The 22,834-nt window shown below is 42.7% G+C and overlaps 2 protein-coding genes across 2 annotated transcripts in view; one reads left to right on the forward strand and one right to left on the reverse strand.

The window, feature by feature from the left end:
- Window positions 1-2,126: 2,126 nt before the first annotated feature.
- Window positions 2,127-12,477, forward strand: elk3 (ETS transcription factor ELK3). The gene is made up of 5 exons (XM_084049458.1): window positions 2,127-2,328; window positions 5,821-6,029; window positions 7,111-7,884; window positions 9,560-9,682; window positions 11,116-12,477. The coding sequence occupies exons 2-5, from the start codon at window positions 5,823-5,825 to the stop codon at window positions 11,209-11,211; spliced, it is 1,200 nt and encodes a 399-aa protein (XP_083905584.1). The 5' UTR covers window positions 2,127-2,328; window positions 5,821-5,822; the 3' UTR covers window positions 11,212-12,477.
- A 2,641-nt stretch (window positions 12,478-15,118) lies between these two features.
- cdk17 (cyclin dependent kinase 17) overlaps window positions 15,119-22,834 on the reverse strand; it is a gene marked incomplete at its 3' end in the record, with an annotated part of 49,716 nt that continues 42,000 nt past the window's right edge. The window contains exons 10-16 of the mRNA XM_084049519.1: window positions 21,511-21,634; window positions 20,754-20,874; window positions 18,742-18,839; window positions 17,657-17,762; window positions 17,354-17,396; window positions 15,801-15,891; window positions 15,119-15,159 (exon numbers count right to left, since the gene is read on the reverse strand). Coding sequence (XP_083905645.1) covers window positions 15,119-15,159; window positions 15,801-15,891; window positions 17,354-17,396; window positions 17,657-17,762; window positions 18,742-18,839; window positions 20,754-20,874; window positions 21,511-21,634 — 624 coding nt within the window. The remainder of the gene's footprint in view (window positions 15,160-15,800; window positions 15,892-17,353; window positions 17,397-17,656; window positions 17,763-18,741; window positions 18,840-20,753; window positions 20,875-21,510; window positions 21,635-22,834) is intronic.

Consider the following 22,834-nt stretch of genomic DNA (forward strand, 5'->3'; position numbering starts at 1 on the left):
CAGGGAAGGTGCTTTCCTATTTTTGAATGACAGCAGTGCATTACTTTAAGAGGTGAAAGGATACTAGTCAGCAAGGTCTATCATATAAAAACATAATGCAGGTATGTATAGGAATACAAAAATAAAACTTGCCCACTCAGATGGTACCGATTTGTTAAATTTGGGGTCTTGGCCCATGGACTATATGAGTGATTCAAGCTAAAAGATTGTTTGGCATTTGGCTGGCTTTAATTGAATATATCTACAAAAAGCTGATATGATGGGATGTGTGCGTGTGCGTGTGCGTGTGCGTGTGCGTGTGTGTGTGTGTGTGTGTGTGTAGAAACAGGAACCCCTCCCAGTGAACAGGAAGAAGGTGACGTCAGCTGGCCCTGGGTAGTCGGCGGATTTGCAATAATATACTGTGTGTGTGTGTGTGTGTGTGTGTGTGTGTGTGTGTGTGTGTGCGTGCGTGCGTGCGTGCGTGCGTGCGTGCGTGCGTTCGTGCGTGCGTGTGTGTGTGTTGAGAGAGAGATCAAGAGGGAGGGTGACAGACCTGTGTGTGTGTGTGAGAGACAGAGAATGAAAAGACGTGTGTGTGCGCAAGCGTGCGTGTTTAAAGCAAAAGCACGTCGTTTCAGTTTATTTCTTTATTCTAGTAAGCCTGAATCTTTAATTGTTTCGGCCTGGCGAAGACTATGTTTTGCACCCTGTCTGTCCGTCTGTCTGTCCGTCCGTCCGTCCGTCCGTCTGTGGACAGCTAATCTCCGGCACATTTGGCTTGATGGCAGCGAAACTGTGCACACACACTCCCTGGATGCCAGAGCAGAACTTCTGGCCCAAATTTTTCACATGGGCCAGTTATAGCGCCACCAGGAGGCCGATTTGTGCAAAACACATTTTTGGACAGCAAAACTCCTACAGATTTTGTTCAAAAATCCCACAAATCAGTAGCCTACACTACAGAGTATCTCTATAGTCATTAAATGAAACGGGTCTTTCAGATTTTTCATATTCCTGATTGGCTAAGATTGGCTTCCAATGTTTGCAGGAGTGCTCCGTTTTGAACAAAATGCCTCAAATCATGAACACAGCTTGAGATTTCCGTAAAACTTTGCAAGCACATTCCCACTAGGCCTAGGAAGAAATGCCACTTGAAAATGTTCAAATAGCCAACCCAAACCCGCTAACCCAATTCCACAGTCAATGCAAATCTATACTCTTGCAAAGTCAGCCAATCACATTACAGCTAGTGTCATCACCACTAGCTGTAATGTGATTGGCTGACTTTGCAAATTCAGGACTGTGATTGGCTAGCGAAACACATGACACATGTGCAGCCCTATGAATAGCAGTATGGACTTAAAAAAAACACTTTTATGTTTTTTTTAAGTGAATCACTTCCATCACTGTGATGACCACTGTGACCACACCGCCCACTTCACACTGGGTGCGATTTTTTAGATTCATCTTCAGATTTATCCAAATTTCACGGAAATAGGTACACATGTATACACACAATAGTCATATGATCAAAACGGATCTGTTTAATTTTTCAAATTCCATCCTGATTGGCTAAGATTGACATCTAATGTTTGCAGGGGTGGTCCATTTTGTACAAAATTCCATGAATCATGAACACAGCTCCAATTGTGATGACACTTTGCACGCACATTTGCACTACGTTGATGAACAAATGCCACCCTTTTAAAATTGCCCTATTATAATGCCACCAGGAGGCCGAGTTTGATTGATGTACTTTATAATGTTTAATTGAGAGAGATTTGATTTCAAGTTGTATGTGACACTGACACAGCTCTGTTTAGTGTTAACCCATTTGTATTTCATTTTAATTTTAATTGTACATGTACTTTTTTTTTTTTAGAGTGAGTGAGTGAGTGAGTGAGTGAGTGAGTGAGTGAGTGAGTGAGTGAGTGAGTGAGTGAGTGTGTGTGTGTGTGTGTGTGTGTGTGTGTGTGTGTGTGTGTGTGTGTGTGTGTGTGTGTGTGTGTGTGCGCGCGCGCGCGCGTGCGTGTGTGTCCGAGTAGGTATACGCACGTAAGTGCGTCGCCCGTGCGTGCCGTGCGCACACAGAGAAGGAAAAGCGTGTTTACACAGACGGCCGAGCGCCTGGGGAATAATGCGCGAGAGGAAGTGAGCCGGCTCTCTGTCTGCGCTCCGACTTCCTGCTCCGAAGGAGAGAGAGAGAGAGAGAGAGAGAGAGAGAGAGAGAGAGAAAAGCTCCGGATCCTCTTACAGTCTAGTAGAGTCTACACAGACCCGCAGTCCAGACGGCATCAGCATGGAAAACACACGTCCCTTTAACTAACATCTACCGTCCACACCAGGGTATGTTGTACTTCTTTTTCCTTCTCCATTTTAGGCTATAATATTTTTTTACGTAAAAAAATGATCTCGGTGTGCGTGGTGGTTGGGCAGCCCAAAAAAAAGTGATCTCAAGTTCAGTTCAGTTGTAAGCCTCAGCCTGCCACTGCCAGAAAAATATGGTGTTGAAATATGAGAGGCTCAAGACAGCGATGGACTTGGAATCAAGGGATGCACTTTTGCATTGGGGTAACTGGGGTAACTACACAGTAATGTATCCATTTGTACCTCTCGGGGAGTGTACTAATGCTCCGAGAGTGGTTACAATGTAACCATTTGGTTACATTGTAACCACTCTCGGGAGTTGGGAGTTAAATTAAAGCTGCAATCCATTCCATGGCAAACGTTCACGTTCTTCTTCTCCTCGGGATTCGAACCCGGGTCTCACAGTAAAGAAGAGTCCCACTCCCAGAGAGTGCTGTTGATGTGAAAATTGCATTCGTGGCCCCTTTAAAAGTCGTAGTAGACTTTCTGGTTTGTCTGGAGCTCGCAGACTAATTGCCATGCGCTTCCGGATTGAAACTGGCAGCAGACAACATCTTGAAAATGACTCATTGGTGTTTAAACAAAGAGCCGTTTGAGTTCCAGCCTCCTCCATCACATCACTATATATACGGGCTCTGCGCGGTTTCCGAGACCAGAGAATTTGGGTATTTGTGCATTATATATATATATACAACTCTCTTGGAAAATAGTTCACCTGGTTTGATAACAGATGTGTGCTGCTGCTACTACTACAACAACTAGACTATGACATCACTATGGTGTCCAATATGTGGATGAGCGGCTGCGGCGCGCATAACGCGTGATTGCGACTGCGAGTTGATTTTTCCGTTGGCTGCGCGCTATGGAGAGAGCGTAATTTGTTATGGCACAAACACACACACACACACACACACACACACACACACACACACACACACACACACACACACACACACACACACACACACACACACACACACACACACACACACACACACACACACACACAGGGGGAGGGGGGAAAGGACTGGAGAGTCCACAATTAGAATCCCCTTGCTGTCAAAGTCACTTCAGGTCTCATGCTGTCATTTTGCCAGTAAAACTTGTGATTCCAAGGACAAGGACCATATATGAAGGTATTAGCCTATGTCTTAAGAACCTATGGCCTTGTATGTGACATTGAACCCCTGAGGCTCTTCTAGAGCAGTGGTTCTCAAGGTGGGCTCCAGGGACCCTCAGGGTTTCTTGAGGGGGGGTTTCCAAATGCACCCTCACAGGTCTGTAACTCTTGAGAATGCACAGATGGAACCATCTGTACACTCTCAGAGTTACAGGGGGTCCTTGAAATACAATTTTGAGAACCACTGTTCTAGAGCAAAATTAAGTGTTCATCATCAGCCTCTGTGCAGAGATCCCTTTCTTCCCCAGAAAGCCCAAAATAAACTGTTCCTGCTGCTTTGTTTCTTCCCTGTCAGGGCTCATTAGTGTGAAACACCAAAGACCGCACAGAACATACATCATATATACAGTATGACATCAGGCCGTGTCCTCTGGGAACACGGATGCGTTCTCCATATGTTGTTGTGTGTCCTACCTACAGTGCATGTGTGTGTGCGTGTGTGTCCGTCTGTGCGTGTGTGCGGAAACCCTCCATTTGTCCCCCTGCCCGAGGTTCCAGTGTTTCCGACAGCCTCCCAGTGACAGGAATTCCTACCTTTCAGTGAGGGCAGGACTTTTCCTGAGAAGACGCCCCTGAAACAGAATGACAGGAAGTCCTCCTTTAGACAGCTTTATGCCTGATTTATACTTGGATGTGCACTGTGTCGTGCACTGAAAATGTGCAATGTTTGGTGCACGACACCGCCGTGCAACTAAGTCTAAGTCTTAAGCTTTCATAGTCTTCCCTCTCACTCACACACACACACACACACACACACACATGCATGCGACCTCTGCAAAAAACACAAACCTCTGTATGTGCATGTTCGCGCTGCATGTGTGTGTACGTGAGTGAGAGCATTTGTGCATATCGATTCATACACGGTATGCGTTTCTGCACGCCTGTGCGTGTGCATGTGCTAACATGGAGGGGGCATCATCTGAGCCCCATCCACCTTTCCTGGACAGGTTTAATTTGGGCGACAGAGTAATAGAGAGACAGGGCGAAAGAATGAAACAGTCAGACAGACAGACGTGCAAAGAAATAACAGAAATAAAGGACACAAACGGACAGAGAGAATCATAGGAGACAGTGTGTTGATGGACAGAGACAGTCAGTCAGTTTCAGGTAAATACTCTGGTTAATCCAGGGCTTGTCTTGGCACAAGGTCACAGACCACATCCTCTTTTATCGCCATGGAAACATCCTTAAATCCACCACTGTCTGGCCCTGGTCAGACTCACAGTCAGGCACGCACACGCTCACACACACAGGCTTTCGTTTTTTACTACAAGCTCACAACGCGCCGCAGTGCGTGTGTTGTGTACTTTGAGGATCTGCTATTTTCGGTGCATGACACCTGTATGCAACTAAGTATAAATCACACACACACCACCTGCACACACAAAGACACACACACACAAGCATGATCTATACCCACAACACAAGCCTTTGATGCATGCAGGACTAGTTTCATTCATAAAGATATGTTTCGCTTACTACGGTAGCTTTATTATGTTGTGGAAGGAAATATCAAGACTGAGTCATTTCAAAATGAGAAATGCAATATGCTGGGGGGCAGAAGTCAAGTCTTACAAAATTATTGATCGCACGATATTGAAGTATGATGATTCTGTTTAAGAGATACAGTAGATGTATGTCTTGGCCAATAACATCAACATTGTTACAGTTTTACAAAAGAACGTACACACTAAAAGTGTGTTGTAATGTATATTACTGCCCCATTGTTAGTAACTATACTGTGATTTACCACAGGTAGTAACATAAAGTTGCGGTGTGTGTGTGTGTGTGTGTGTGTGTGTGGATGTGTATACACACACACAGTTTCAAGATTGCTGTACTTGTGGTTGCTCATTCATTTGCTCGAGAGCATGTCAGAGGAAGTCACATGATCTGGGTGTACTGAAGGGGTTGGACACAGGCCCTTCTTCGTCTTCGCCCACCTTCGTGCCTACCTCCCCCTAGGGCTGTCACGATCATGACATTTTCCCTGACGATTAACTGTCATACAAATACATTGTGTTTGTGGCATTGAACATTGGAACACACGTTGCCTTTTACGCGTTGTAAATAAAAATTTCACAGGGCAAATAACTTCAATATACAAAGAAATTACTGACATATTTAATAAATGTATACTTTCAAAATCAATAAATAGTGAACATTTTCGAAAGATTGTGACGATTATGCAGAATAATTGCGACCGTCGCAAATAATTAGCGACGAGGCGATTGCGTAATAATTGTGACAGACAGGCCTAGAGACTCATCCTCTCCCACCTCCCCCTACAGTCATGGAGAGTGCCATCACGCTGTGGCAGTTCCTGTTACAGCTGCTACTGGACCAGAGCCACAAGCACCTGATCTGCTGGACGTCGAACGACGGGGAGTTCAAGCTGCTGAAGTCCGAGGAGGTGGCCAAGCTGTGGGGCCTGCGCAAGAACAAGACCAACATGAACTACGACAAGCTGAGCCGGGCCCTGCGCTACTACTACGACAAGGTACAGCGACAAACACGCTTCCTTCCACCAGTGTTGATTTCGTCGACTAAAACTATGACGAAAAATATTCGTCGACTACCTTTTTTCACTGACGGAAACGAAATATAGTAATATAATATAATAATATAGTGACAATTTCGTCAACAAATAAAAACTAGACTAAAATGTTAGGGAGGGACTAGTGGAGAAGATATCCAGTAGAACTAAAAGACTATGCTTTATGCTCAACGCTGCGACGCGTTGTGAGCTTGTAGATCAGCTATTTTCAGCTTGCAACCAAGGTTAAAATCAGCCATTATGACGCCATCAAGGCACCGCCAAAATACATTTTAGTCGACTAAATCATCTGTAGATTTAGTCGACTATAATCCTATAATCTTATGATATTTAGTCGACTAAAACTAGACTAACAGTTAAACATTTAAGGTGACTAAAATATGACTAAAAAACTAAATGGAATTTGATTCAAAAGACTATGACTAAAACTGAATCAAAATTTGGTGTCAAAATCAACCCTACCTTCCACTATAATGATAGTAAAAGTAAGTGGTGGAAGATGTATTGCATCTTTTACTCACGTAAAATTTGCAATACCACATTGTGTGAGGAAATACTCTGTTACAAAGAAGAGTGTTTGAAATCTTACTCAAGTAAAAGTACAAAGGTATTAGCATAAAATAGCGAAATAACTTATGCGGAATGAGAAATATATATTATATTTCTGAATTATAGTTATTGATGCATTCATGTATTCATCACTGAAGTATTGCAGTTAATTTAAACTTTTATATTTATTTATATTCTACATTAATACTTGATATACTGCTGATATACTGATCAGTGATCAATAGTCTTATTTAGTCTATAAATAGTCATTTATTTGTTGATATATACTGTATGTAATATAATCTGCAAAATAACTAAACAAATAAGTCAAATAAGTGAAAATGCTGTTGAATGTAGGTTCTTTATAATAATGAGAATATAAAATATAAAACATAGTTAGTACAAGCAGCATGACCTGAAGGCTTAACATGGTTGAAGGTTTATATCCATGTACTCTCTCTCTACACCTCCCCAGAACATCATCAAGAAGGTGATTGGCCAGAAGTTTGTGTACAAGTTCGTGTCGTTCCCCGAAATCCTGAAGATGGACCCGGCCGCGGTGGAGATGGGCCGCTGCGGCGAGGAGAGCGGCGGCGGGGTGCTGTCCGAGGGCGAGGGCGACGAGGACGGCGTCCGCGGCGGAAGGAACGAGTACCTCCACTCGGGCCTCTACTCCTCCTTCACCGTCAGCTCTCTCCAGCACTCCCCGGACCTGCACCGGCCCATCAAGACGGAGCCCCGGCAGCACGACCACGCCGACGACAACTCCTCGGTCATCCGCTTCGTGCCCAACCGCGGCGGCCACATGGTTCGCGGGGCGTCGCCGGGGGTGTCCCTCCCCTCCGCTTCGCCCCCGCCCTCCTCCACCGAGGGCGGGCACCATTTGTCCAGGCACTCCCCTCGGCGGGTCCGCTCTTCGTCGTCGGGTTCCTCCTCTCCGCCGCAGAGCCCCGCCCGCACGCTGTGGAGGGGGCGGAGCCCGTTCCCAGAGACTGACGAGTCGGAGCAGAATGCGCAGCCTCTCAACCTGTCGGCCGGTCACAGGGACAGGGACCGCTTGCACGGCACGCCCACGCCGGAGAAGAGGAGCCTGTCCGGCAGCGGTGGCCCCTCCAAAACCAGGAAACCCAAAGGCCTGGAGATCTCTGCCCCTTCCCTTCTGCTGGCAGGAAGTGACATTGGGTCGATTGCACTCAACAGCCCGGCGCTGCCCTCAGGGTCTTTGACACCAGCATTCTTCACTGCACAGGTATGGTATGGCAGCAGTTCTCACACAGTGGGAACCCCAGGGTTCCTTAGGGGGCGGAGGGGGGGGTTCCAGGGGGTGATGGCATCAAAATCAGTTTAACCACTTTAACTCTACATACATCGGCTATTTGAAACAATACAATCTCACAACGTGTCGTGATGCGACGTGTTGTGAGCTTGTAGATCTGCTATTTGAACAATATATTCTTGAAACGTTCTAACAACACACGCAAATCGTGGAGGTCGCTGGCGCAAATTATTTTCAGATGCGAGTCAGAGCCGTCTGGGAGAAACGCAAGGCCCTGTGCGAGGTCCGCGGGAGCATGCATGCGCGATTCTTTTTGCGTTTTTTTTGCGTTTTTATTATTATTTTTGCCCTCAAAACATTAAGTCGGGTGTCATGTTAACCCCATATTAAATTCTGCTGGTTTAGCTCTTCTTAACAAAACAAAAATAAACTCCCAATGAATTAAATTGTAAGCTACCATGAATTTCACATTGTATTTTTTAAGCAAAATATAACACAACATACTTTTTAAATGTTTTATCTCCTTTTAACAACCTGGTCTGGGATGGTCTGGGATGGACTCTTAATTAACGTGATTCTGTTCACTTTCATATATTTATAAAAAATAAAAAACCTGCCTGGCGTGAGGCCCCCCAAGTGCGAGGCCCTGTGCGACCGCACCGTTTGCACTACCCTAGCGGCGGCTCTGATGGCAGTCCGCGGCCAAATCCATTTTTGTATGTGGTCAATTTGAGGGTCCTTGACGTGCAAATGTTTGAGAACCACTATGGTAGGGAACACACACACACACACACACACACACACACACACACACACACACACACACACAGAGAGAAGTGAAGCAGGCATGAGAAAGAAAGGGGGAGGCATGGGTCTGAGGTAAGAAGAGGTAAATGCAGACAGAGAAGGAGAGGAGAGGAGGATTGAGGAGGAGGAGGAGCCTCCTGGCTGAAGGAGGAGAATGCGAAGGAAAAAAAGAAGCAAAAGTTGTAGACAGGGAGGGGATGGAAAGAGGTGAGCGGAAAGAGAGAGAGGGAGAAAGAGAGAGAGAGAGGGCGGGGTGGTCTGTAAGTGAAGCCATATGTTCCTAAAGCTCCTGATTCACCGGCGTGTGGCTGGATCCCTTACTATCAACAATACACCAGAGGGGACAGTCTAACTTCATTACAGCAGCACAAATACACTCCTACACTGTCAAATCCTGAGTGTCAATCTGGTTAAACCGACTCTCTCCGTATTATGCAGCGTAATGTACTGTCGAGGAATTCTGTATCGGAGAACTTTAAAAAAAGACGAAATCAAAATGTTTTACTTAAAAAAATAATAATACAAAAAGAAGTTATGAGTTTGTAGTAAGCTATTCATCATGCAATGAATTCTATAGGGCTTAAGTGGTTAAAAATGGGGGAGTTTCCTAGAGGGCGCCCCCTCCTCTTTTTTCCCCCTCCAGCCGTGGTCTTCACTAAAACAACACACAGACACAAGCACCCGGGTAGGGGTGAATGACGGCATGCTACGCAGTGTGTTCTTATAACTCAGGCACTTTCAAATGGGGTTTTCATTGTAAACAACATAACTCTTGTTTTTTAACATGCGGTACGTTTACAATTTAACAATTTGCGGTTTGGTTTTTGTCCTCTCTCTCTAGACTCCATCTGGCCTCCTCCTCACTCCAAGTCCCCTGCTCTCCAGCATCCACTTCTGGAGCAGCCTCAGCCCCGTGGGACCCCTGAGCCCTGCACGCCTGCAGGGCCATGGACCCCTCTTCCAGGTAACACACACAAACACACAGGTTGAGCACACAGCAAAATCCTGAGTGTTCATTTAACCACATTAATCCTGGCGTGTCTAATTTTGGCAAAGTTTTCACGTTTTCAAAAATGGCAGACTACAAGCTCACTCGCTCACTCACTCACTGAGCTTGTAGATTGGCTGTTTTTGCTATTTGTCATACGAAGAAGTGGATTATGCTGAAGTGGTTATCTAATTATGAATTATGTATGAGTGAGTGACAAATAAACTCTTGAATTTTGAAATGGTGTAGAAATGGACCCCAACACTCTCACATTCTTTAGCCTGTCTCCCCTGAACGACTGCCCACTTATCGGGCACTCAAGAGGGCTAAATCTGTTCCAGTTCTAGGGAAAGGGCAGTTCGGGGCAGTATTGATTTCGTCGACTAAAACTATGACGAAAAATGTTCGTCGACTGCCTTTTTTCACTGTCGAAAACTAAATAAAAACTAAGCTATGATGACTAATACTAAGACTAAATATATTTACAATTTCGTCAACAAATAAAAACTAGACTAAATGTTAGTGAGGGACTAGTGGATAAGAGATCCAGTAGAACTAAAAGACTTTTATGCTTGGTTGCGCTCGGGAGTTGCGCTCTGAAAATAGCAGATCTACAAGCTCACAACGCGCTTGTAGATCGGCTATTGTCAGCATGCAACCAAGTGTAAAATCAGCTATTACGACGCCATCAAAGCACCGCCAAAATACATTATAGTCGACTAAATCAACTGTAGATTTAGTCGCCTATAATCTTATCATATTTAGTCGACTAAAACTAGACAAAAATTAAAACATTTCAGGTGACTAAAATATGATTAAAACTAAATGAAATTTTATTCAAAAGACTATGACTAAAACTAAATCAACACTGGTTCGGGGTGGGTGGGTGGAGGCTAGTAGTAGTAAAGCAAATCCCAAACTCTGGCAACCATAGGTTGTTCCAAGTCACTTCACATGACAGATTTGCCACTTACACTCACTGTAGCCTGTGTGTTTCTGCAGACTAGGACTTCAGCGTTGTGTGATTCACCGCCGTGTGTGCGGGTTTCAAAATAAGCCACAGATGTTTCCTTTCTAGTGTGGACAAGCAGAGGGGGCAGCTTCCTGTTGGTGAGAGAGGAGAGGAGGGGAGGGGAGTAGGAGGGAAAGGAGGAGGAGGAAGGGGTCAGGAGCTCCACCCACTCCCATCGGCAACTCTCTCACAACAGGAAGTGCCGCTCGCTCCACATTCTCCCATGGTGCAGCAGTGGGGTCAGGGCCGACCTCTGTAGAAAGCCATTTTAAGTCAAACACATTTATCGACATCTTTCAACGTGCATCTCTGGTCCTCGTTTTGACTTTGATCATCTGAAATTGAATAAATGTGAATAATATGAGTTGAATATGAATGTCATTGTCCCTCCCTGTAGTTTCCCACTCTGCTGAATGGACCCATCCCTATGCCCTTATCCGGTCTGGACACCTCCTCCCCCCTACTGCTCTCCCCTGGACCCCATAAGTCCTGATCTTACCTGAAGCACCAGGACTTAAATCCAAACCAGGCCCAGCAAAGGGCCAGATCAGGGCAAAATCCAGGACTAAAGAAGAATGACCATGTAGCTCCATCAGTATAACAGATGGGAGTCAGCCACCTTCTTCTGGCTGTGTTTATATATATATATATATAAAATATATATATCACTATCGATCAGAATGAACCTGTTCTATTGAATAGCTTTAATGTGTGACAAGGAAGAAACAGGAGCTTCATTTTGAGGCTCGCTCTCTGCGAAGATCCTTTGCAGTTAACATTTCGTTTCATGTTTACTTTTTTATTTTTGGGCTCATCTCATCCAAAAATGGTATAAATGATACAAATTGGCATTTAACATATTTGCACGGCAGCCATTTTGCTCTTACATCAGGGGTCTTCAACGTTTTCAGGCCAGGGACCCCCTAGCTGAGAGAGAGATGAAGCAGGGACCCCCTCTATATAACTTTTTTTTTAAATTAGGTCTGCTCTTTTTTTCCTCTACACCTATACCTCTTTGCCAAAAATAGCAGATGTGTGAGCTTGTAGATCTGCTATTTTTGGCTAAAGTTCTCCTCAGAAAAGGGATGTTAGGGTTCAAGTGGTTAATGTAAAAACAAATCCTATCACACAAAGATTTGGGGGACCCCCTGTAGTAACTCTGAGGACCCCCTGTTGAAGACCCCTGTCTTACATCATACTCTGTGGATTAGAATCCCAACCCCCTTCACACCCTCAGTATTTCTGTAAGACCAAAATGGCCACCATGTTAATATGGTCAGTTGTCAATTGTACTTTACATTCACACAGCCCGTTCCAGACTGCTAGCAGTGCATCTGCTAGCTAGTGCGAGGGCCAAGCATTATAATGCATTGTATTGTAAATCTTTGTATGGTCATTTTGTATTGCTTTGATAAGTGTATTTGAGGCTGTGAACTTGTTTGTATTGTTCTAGCTGTCGTAAGTGGTTTGTTTTTGTATGATTTTTATACTATATCGTATGCACTGTGCTTTTTACTCTGTACCGGCTGTGCCTTCTGAAATGTAAGAGTTATGTATTATCTCTTAGGCTTTGAATCTGTTTTAGAGACAAAATTCCAGGTTAATATTGCACAAAAGCTTTTTGTAAAATAGCTTTTGGTTATTTTTTTTATAAAGGAATTGATAAAATGTATTCTAAATAATTTGCTTATTTTTGCTGTTGTGACTTTGAGGAAAAACTGTTTTTGGAATAAAACACCAGGCATTGAATGCTAGTCAACTTCGTAGTACTTGTTCTTCTTACCAGAAATGTTCAAAAATTGAAGATCACTGCGCATCAGTGGTTCCCATCCCCCCATCATACACACACACTTAAGACTTTTACAGGGATGTTACATATGGAAGGAATCTATGTTACAGGATAACAAATAGTACGACTGAATTCACATTGATATCATACAGGCAGAGACAGTGGCTCAAAGCAAGGACTTATTTATAAATGGCCAGGAAAATATATTATTTTGTGCAACATTCGTTTGGACTCCTTGTTTGGAAACACTGAAATAGGGCTTATGGTGCGTTCACACGGGCAGATTAAAAGATACATGCTACCATTAATTTTCAATGTAAACCAGCGACAGGAAGATACAAAGATACATCCGGTTTGTAGCTGTACTGTAGTTCTAGCGACAAAGATACAAATTCAAGTTGAGCAGGGTTCAACTTCCAGATACAGAGATACAAAGCTACAACTGTAGCTCCGATGTCCGCATGTTTGATGACGTCAACGACCGCGTTGAGCAACACAGATACAAAGCAACACAGCGACAAGGATGCAGTGTATTTTTGTATCTTTGTATCTTTTAATCTGCCCGTGTGAACACACCATTAGGTGGTCAAAATCCGTACGAGAAAGCTCGTCAGCCTTGCATGCATTCACACCATGAAAGACACGGGCACTGAACTTTGTATGAAACAGACAAAAATTTACTTTTGATGGTTATGAGAAATAAATAGTTCCAGTAAAAAGAGTTACACGGTCACCAACCTTCCACCTGTGTGTGTTTTGACGGCACACGTCAGTGTTCCAGAGAAGCTGAGTTTACAACACAGCAGGCATTCCATGCAACAGGCACACGTACACTCACCGTCTGTCACACTCACTCTCTCTGCACACACACACACACCCACACGCACAAGCTCTGACACGTCCAGATACACTGGAGTCATTCAAAAAAAAGTACAGTATTACAATATTAATATTCAATCACTGTCAGTTGAAAACAACACAGCGCGCGTGTTACTGTAAATCTAAAATTTCAATTTGAAATCTCTTTTTTTTCTTCATGTGTACAAATGCTGGAGATAAGAGAGAGAGAGAGTAGTGGTCCGATGCAGAGTGTGAAACAACGATTTGCTTTGAACTCCTTTGAGAGGCGGACCAGCACGGGGCCCCTAAACATGCCACACACTGACACTGTATTCACATGGGAGGTCAAAGGTCACAGACAGAGAACAATGTCTTAATACTGGTGGGTAAACTCTGCCATAATGCTTGTACACAGAGGAGGGTCCTGATATACACTTCAGTCACTCTTGCAACTTCCCTGATTCGCTACGGATCAGACCCTTTAAAGAAGAAAGGAAATGCAGGGACCACAAACATCATTGAAGATGCACACACAAAGTCGTACTGTTGCTACAGTAGATCTCCAAGTGTAAAAAGAAGGGGGGACAAAGAAAGTATAGCTTGCATAATATAATAAAGCGCTGAAGTCCTGGCAATGTAAAGGGGGGGGGGGGGGTAAGAGGGGAGAGAAAAAAAAAGGAGAAGCCTGACGGGTTCCTGTGGGATGTCACATGACTTCCTGTCGAGCTCCCGTGTTTTCTCTCCTCCCTGATCCTAGCTTTCCTGTTGTCATGGCAACCGGGAGGGAGACCGGAAATGTCCTGGGGAGAAACTATTCCCCCCCTCCAAATTTGGTCCCATTTGCCCCCTCCCCCTCCCCTCCCCTGTTTGTGGTCCCATTGCTTTAGCCAGGAAGGGGGGAAACATGCAGTCGGTTGAAAAGATCCTGAGGGCCGTTCTTCTCTCAAAAGACTCTTAGTGCTTAGTGATGACCTGCTACATAGTACAAGACCTCGTTTTTTTTTGTCACCCAGCACAGTTCTGGGAGGAGGGCTCCGCAAGAGGCGGGCAAATGAAATGTTCTGGAATGTTCTGGAGTCCAGGGGAACCGTTTCCGTTTGAGGATCCAGTCGTACCCCTTTCCAGTTGCAACTGGTATCAAATTCAATCACGCCATGGTGAAAGAAGCTCCGAGGATCAGAAACAAAACATTGAAAACAAAAAATACTTAAAAGTTTTACTTTTAGAATATTAAAAAAACTAACAAAAAAGGCATTCAGGCTCTAAAAGACGCCAACGAGCACAAAGAAGGGTAACAACTTCCATAACAGCTTTGGACATCAACATCGGCAGAGTCATCACTAAAAGAATCAAGAATAGTCCAAGGAACAACAATAATAACCATTATCGAACGGTGGGCTGTGCATGGGCGTCTGAGTTCACATCATATACACACGTACGGCATGTTAAATACAGACAGTAGTAGTTTAGCAGCAAAAATACAACCTCGACCCCGTCTTTCAATAAATAAAATAAACACAGTCTGTAAATTTCACCTCAATCCAAACGCAGAGTTGCCTGCTCTTTGTGAGTGCCAGAGCAGAGAGACGGTAAGGTGTGCATGTGTGTGTGTGTGTGTGTGTGTGTGTGTGTGTGTGTGTGTGTGTGTCTGTGTTGGGGTGGTCCGTCTGAGGGTAGGTGGGCTCATGCGAGAGAAGGGCGAGGGAGTTGAGGGCCAAGTTGGGTCAGTAAACTATCCTCTTCCTCTGGTTCACGAGTGAGCAACACACATCTAAAAGAGCATGCTCTGCCTCCTGTTGATCTTGCCGTTACCTGGATGAGACGGAAGATTCAGACAAGAGACAAACAGTATTAAATGCACACTCACACACTGGAAAATGCAACCTGTTGCAAGCGCAATTCCCAATAATACAAAGTGATTATTATTTTGTGTGAGTGAGAGAGAGTGAGAGTGAGAGTGAGAGTGAGAGTGAGAGTGAGAGAGAGTGAGAGTGAGAGTGAGAGTGAGAGTGTGTGTGTGTGTGTGTGTGTGTGTGTGTGTGTGTGTGTGTGTGTGTGTGTGTGTGTGTGTGTGTGTGTGTGTGTGTGTGTGTGTGTGTGTGTGTGTGTGTGTGTGTGTGTGTGTGTGTGTGTTCGGGTGACCCACTTTGATACGACTGCAAAACAGTGGAGGAGTTTCAGGGATGTGGTCAGAAATTATAATGCATGAAATATCTGGGAGCTGTGTGCTCCCCAAATAACTTTAAATCTAGGGCTACAACTATTGATTATGTACTTCATATCAATCATCGATAAGAGGTTTTAAATATATGTATATATAAAAAATTACACGTTAAAAGGATCCCTGGGTAATAAGCCAAATATGCCTTAATTTAAAAAAAATGTTTTAATTTATTTAAGGATAAATAAATATTGTCTGTATTTCAACTGTAATGGACATAGATGCTACTCACTCTCAGGCAGTGCGTGCACCCGCATGCCAAGGTTCTTGAAGTACATGTGCTTCATGGACTCTTCTGCTGAAATCCTCTTCTTGGATTCATACTAGAAGTTTGCACAAAGGAACAGTTCACCATCAATAGCATATGTATGTTTTATATATTGGCATCATCTCAAAATCACACTGCAGTGATAACAAGTCAACACATTTGCAGTTTTACTGAAGCTGGAAATAGAATGACAGCACGATGACCCCTGCTGGCTATTATGGGTATAGCATCTGTATGTTGAGAAGTTTAAAGGGCAAGACCACTGGTAGAGGTTTGGGTTGTGTAGTTACCTTGCCATGATGTAACTCCAAAGGTGTACAAGAAATCAAAAATAATTGCTCCAGTGATTAGAAATTGATAATTCTAAATATGCTCCTCATTGACTTTGTATGGCAAAACAGCTCTCAAAGTCACTCTTTTAGCCCATAAACGAACGTGTACAAAGTTGATTCAGACAATATAGAACATCACAAAACCCAGCACTGTTTTTTTCTTTTTATAAAAATGTTAACTTCCTGTTGATTTCGCCATTTTTATTAGGAAGAAAACCCAGACTGGATCCGCGGATCCGGATCTTCACATAGTAAAATCAACAGGAAGTTGACATTTAAATTATAAAAAAAACAGTACTGGGTTTGGTGATGTTATATATTATCTGAATCAGCTTTTTTTTAGTTTGATTACGGGCTAAAAGAGTGACTTTGAGAGCCGCTTCACGGTACAATGTAAGTCAATGAGTAGCTCCATAAAGAACCTCTCACTCCGCTATACAGCTCCGAGATGAGGTTCTATGTCGTTCTCATCGAGAATCGGTGGAACGTCCGCCAAGGCTCCGCTGAATAACCGTTTGTATACATCGTATCCCAAAACTAATGGTAGATTCAAACCGCACGGATGTTTAAGGTTTGGTCGGGACGGGGGCATAATATTTTAGGTCGGGAGCGAAACTACCCGTATATTTTCGCTTCTTTAGTCAGCCTGTGGCCATGTTTCCCATTGTAGCCAAACCGGGAGCAGTACTGGCAGCGAACGTAGGGGGGTTTTCCGGGTTGAATGGGAAACATGGCCACAGGCTGACTAAATAAGCGATTTAAACGGGTAGTTTCGCTCCCGAACTAAAATATTATGCCCCCGACCAAACCTTAAACATCCGTGCGGTTTGGAATCTACCATTAGTTTTGGGATACGATGTATACAAACGGGTAAACAGCGGAGCCTTGGCGGACGTTCCACCGATCTTGGATGAGAACGACATAGAACCTCATCTCGGAGCTGTATAGCGGAGTGAGAGGTTCTTTATGGAGCTAGTCAATGAGGAGCATATTTTGAATTATCAATTTCTAATCAATGGTGCAATTATTTTTGATTTCTTGTCCACCTTTGGAGTTACATCTTGGCAAGGTAACTAACTACACAACACAAACCTCTACCAAAGTGGTCTTGCCCTTTAACACGCAAGAGGAATTTGTGAAGGAGTGCAGTTATTAATTTAGGACAGTCTAAACAAAAACACTTACTCTTAGAAATGACAACAGCAGCTCAGTGCCTTCAGTGTCCAGCCTGTAGGAGAAACAGGGGAAAATGGAAGCCAGATAAAGTCAGAGAGGACAGGAATTACATTCGGCCTGTACTGGTGACTGATGAGAAATTAGTGGCTCAGGGGAGGAAGGAAGTGGAGAGCTGTCTCTGAAATGTTCCACAGGATTTCCTGCCCACAGTTCTCACACACACACACAAACACACGCGCACGCGCACATACGCACAGAAAACATACACTGGCGCACACATTCAACAAAGAAGACAAACAAACAGCACTGCACCTGGGAGCATGGTTGACGAAGGGCTGTGGTTTGTACTTGGGGAAATTGTAGGATTTGAACTCTTCGATGGTGGCGATTCCTGGCCAGTTTTCGTCCGTTGGCGTGCCTGGGTCAGCGTGAGAGAGTCAGAAGGTTAGATACAATCAGAAGTTGGATTAGAGTTAAAACATGTGTTAAATCTGGTATTAACCCATTAAGACCTGAGGCTGATTCTACAAAATGTCTTCTAAATCTTAACTGTTTTTTGAAAAAACGTATGTTACTAGGTCAGTGGTTCTCAATCTTTTTCATGTCAAGGACCCCAAAATTAATATGTATTTGGCCAAGGACCCCCATCTCAAAATATTTTGTTCCAGGGACCCACAGAAGCAAAGATTTGAGTTACAAATGTTTGCTTTAAAAAATATATATTTCAAAGATTTGCAAAGATTTGCACGATTTCTCAAAAATAGCAGATCTACAAGCTCATAGCGCGGCACTCAGCGCCGCGCTATGAACTTGTAGATCTGCTATTTTTGAATAGCCAAAGTGTAAAATAATGCTTTTTAGCTCAAATCAAAAAGAGACACAGATGCGTTCCGGGTCTTAATGGGTTAAACATGATACTCTGCTGCTAGAACTTCCTGAGTGCTTTGGCACTGCCACAAAATATGAAAGGGTAGTTCTCAATATCTTTCTGAGCTCTGAACCACTAGCATATTAAAACAATCCTCAAGGACCACACCACCCCTCCTTCCCACAACAATACAGTATATATTTAGTTTATAAGGTGGCGTAACACAGCCATTTCTATCTAATTGAAATGTTTTCGATTAATATTCAACATTAATGAATCTTAAAGCCGGATTTATAATTAGCACCGAAAATAGCTGATCTACAACCTCACAACGCTTCACGGTGCGATGCGTTGTGTGATTGTAGATTGGCTATTTTCAGTGCCATTATGCAAGCTTTCCCCCCCCCACACATATATCTTTAACTATTTTACCATGGACCACCTGTCTTCACGCCATGGACCACTAGTGGTACTTGAACCACTGGTTGAGAAACAGTGCTTGGAAGATTGTCAGGTAGGAGGCACTCACCCAGTAATCTGAATATGAGATGGAGCTCATCCTCCACAGTGGAGCCGGGGAACAGTGGCCGACCTGCAGCCATCTCGTAGAATATACAGCCAACTCCCCTGTTCAGACACACCCACAACATAACCAGGTCAACCCAGGCCAGGATGTGGAATATTTTTGTGTAGATAGATGGGGATGTGACATGAAATCAGGTTTAACGAAGACATTCTCAACTTCAGTCCTTGGGAGCAGGAGTACTGCTGGTTTTCATTCTAGATGTATAAGCAGTGGTGGAAAGTAACTAAGTACATTTACTAAAGTACTGTACTTAAGTAACATTTTGAGGTATTTGTACTTGAGTATTTCCAATGTCCAAAAATACTTTAATAAAGATAAAGACATGCTCAAAATAGGTCAAGGTTGAAAGTGGTTTGGACTACATCAAACCTGCTTGATTTTCTTGCCAGTCCACGGGCGGGTTCTCATGTGGGTTCTCACGTTCGTTAACCCATATTATGCCCATTTCGAGGTCACACACACTGCAAAAAGTAAAGTAGTTGTTGTTCTTCATTTTCTTTGTTTGTTCACTTCGGCGGTGCTGCTCGTCTCATTCCGGTGTGATGCATTGATGATTGGCAACCAAAATGAGGGAACTCACGGTACTCTCACAGCTCAATGAGAGATGATGGAATCATGTGAATCCTGAAGAGATGAGATTCCTAGTTGCCTAGATACCCTTACAGAGAGACCAGCGAGATTCAGAAACTACACCACTTTCAACCTGGGGTCTCTATTTTGGGCAAGTCATTATAGAAGAACATTTGACATTTTCAACAAAAAAAAATAGTTTACATTTGAAAAAATAGCGAAAATAGCAGAGTTCGTACAAGTTCGTAGGTCGGCTATTTTACGCTATTCGTTGCACAATGATCTTTTGGGGCTCAAGAGGTTACATTTGACATGCTCTGTTACTAAAAGTTTTGTAAAGTGTAACTTAGACCTTGTGCAAGGCATTTAGCTACAGTACGTGATAGAATAGGAAACTAGCAGCAGTGTCTGCCCACAGGACTGGAGTTGAGAATCCATGTTTTAGAGTGTAAGGAGCCGTGTCCACCAAGACATCTTTTCCTGAGCACAGCATAGGTTTTGAATTGATTACAAGGGAGCGCAGCGTTTCTGGAAACCCCAGCAGCATGATGAGGCGCCGAGCATTTATTTTTGCGCTTGCGCGTTCCAGCGTGGCATTCTTATCTGCTTGCTGAGAGCTGAAACATTTTCAATTCTGGCATTTGGAGGCGTTTTCAGCCGGGGAAAAAACACCTCAGTGGACACAGGCCCTAAGGATCATACCACATGTCTATGTAGAGTACTGTAAGAATCATACCACATGTCTATGTGTGTAGAGTACTGTAAGAATGATACCACATGTCTGTGTGTAGAGTACTGCAAGAATCATACCACATGTCTATGTGTCAGTGTTGATTTCGTCGACTAAAACTATGACGAAAAATGTTCCTCGACTACCTTTTTTCACTGACGAAAACTAAATAAAAACGAATAAAAAAATAAGCTGTGATGACTAAAACTAAGACTACATTTGTTGACGATTTTGTCAACAAATAAAAACTAGACTAAAATGTTAAGGAGGGACTAATGGAGAAGAGATCCAGTAGAACTTCTCAGGTGTTGCGCTCTGAAAATAGCAGATCTACAAGCTCACAACGCGTCGCGCTGCGATGCGTTGTGAGCTTGTAGATCGGCTATTTTCAACCAAGTATAAAATCAGCCATTACGACGCAATCAAGGCACCGCCAAAATACATTTTAGTCGACTAAATCAACTGTGGATTTAGTCAACTATAATCTTATGATATTTAGTCGACTAAAACTAGACAAAAACTAAAACATTTCAGATGACTAAAATATGACAAAAACTAAATCAAAATTTGCTGCAAAAATCAACACTACTATGTGTGTAGAGTACTGTAAGAATGATACCACGTCTGTGTGTGTAAAGTACTGCAAGAATCATACCACATGTCTATCTGTGTCGAGTACTCTGAGGAGCCCAAGAGAACGTCAGGGGGTCGATACCAAAGCGTCACCACCTCGTTGGAGTATGTTTTAGTTGGGACAGACTTAGCCCGCGCCAGACCTGGCAGAAACAAGTTGCACACAGAGAAATTAGAAATGTGATGTCTAAATGTTTTTTGTTTTTACAAATTATGGGACTTTTCTAAAAGAGCACAGGTTACAAAAACATGTTGGCGGCTCGCCGTTATTCACTGTATATATTCAGCACCGAGTGCCGCACTGTGAGCTTGTAGATCTGCTATTTTTTTAAATGTGTGCAAACCTTTGACTATATATATTTTTCTTCTTTGCTTCTGGAGGGGGGTACAAAATATTTTGAGATGGGGTGCACGGCCAAATACATATCATTTTGGGTGGTCCATGACATAAAAAAGTTTGAGAACCACTGATACTATAGCAACATACTTTAAAAAAAAAAGAAATGTTCGGATTTCGAAGACATTTGTAGAATCCCCAGAACCAAAAATTTGAGTTAAAATGTTCGCTAAAAAAAAAAAAAAAAAAAAAAAGATATATATATATATATATATTCAAAGATTTGCACAGATTTTTCCCCCAAAAGAATTGAACAGCCAGGTTATAGCTCAAATCTAAAATGACACAGATGCATTCCCCATATTGAATGGGTTAAATAGGTGCATATGGTAGGCAGTCTTGCAATGCTGCCAGGCACATCCTCTATGAGGGCCATGCTTACCAAAGTCAGCCAGTTTGAGCTCTCCCTTCTCATTGATGAGCAGATTCTGGGGCTTCAGGTCCCTGTGGAGAACCTTCCTTCTGTGGCAGTACGCCAGCCCTCGCAGAATCTGGAAGAGGAAGATCTAAACACACACACAAGTTTTATCACAGTATTGATGGACCAAATATCAATATACCGTAGGTAGGCTACAGTATGTCTCGGTGTTGTCAAGTTTCCTATAAGCCTCCACAATGATGCAATCCAAAAATTCACCTCCATGTACCTCTTCATTCAATTACCCATTCAATCCAGGAACGGAGATGGGGGTCCGTGGCCAAATACATATCATTTTGGATGGTCCTTGACTTGAAAAAGTTTGAGAACCACTGATATACTGTATATAGCAACATACTTTTAAAAAAAGAAAAAACTGTTAGGATTTAGAAGACATTTGTAGAATCCCCAGAAGCAAAGATTTGAGTAAAAAAACACACACATATACATATATATATATATATATATATATATATATATATATATATATATATATATATATATATATAAATATAAATATATATATATATATATATATGTATATATGTGTATATATATATATATATATATATATATATATATATATATATATATATATATATATATATATATACACACATATATATATATATATATATATATATATATATACACATATATATATTTATATTCAAAGATTTGCTAAATATTTCACGATAAAAAATAAATTGCAGATCTACAAGCTCGGGTACTCTGTGCCACGCTATGTATATTCAGGCATGCAAACAGCCCCGAGGTGAAAAAGGTGACAACATTTTCTTTCGGGTCAGGTCAGGTGTCACACAATTGCCCTATTTGGGTTCACAAAGGTGACTGTAGCTGAAAAGTGACACTTTTGCATGCCTGTATATTGTATATGCTTGTATATCTGCTATTTTTGAATAGCCAAATAAATCTTAAAATGACACAGATGTGTTCCTGGATTGAATGGGTTAATCAGATTTCTGAATAATACAGATTCAAGGCAAATCAACAGGACAGGCTTTGGTGTTTAATTTTGTTTTAAGCCTAATTCCTTAAGAATAAGGTTACACTTCTGAGATGCAATGAAACAAAGGACACTTTTGACATCTCTCTTGCATATTTCAATGCATTTGACAATATTGCCCAGTCTTAGTCAGAAATGATAAATTACATAATGAACACAGAATAAAGTAATGCCTGATTTATTCTTAGTTGTGTCGGAAAATAGCTGCTCTACAAGCTTACAATGTGTCGTACTGCGACATCGTGACACCCACATGCAACT

This window comes from Gymnoscopelus microlampas (assembly GCF_963454915.1).
Source record: "Gymnoscopelus microlampas genome assembly, chromosome: 23".
Classification (NCBI taxonomy): Eukaryota; Metazoa; Chordata; class Actinopteri; order Myctophiformes; family Myctophidae; genus Gymnoscopelus; species Gymnoscopelus microlampas.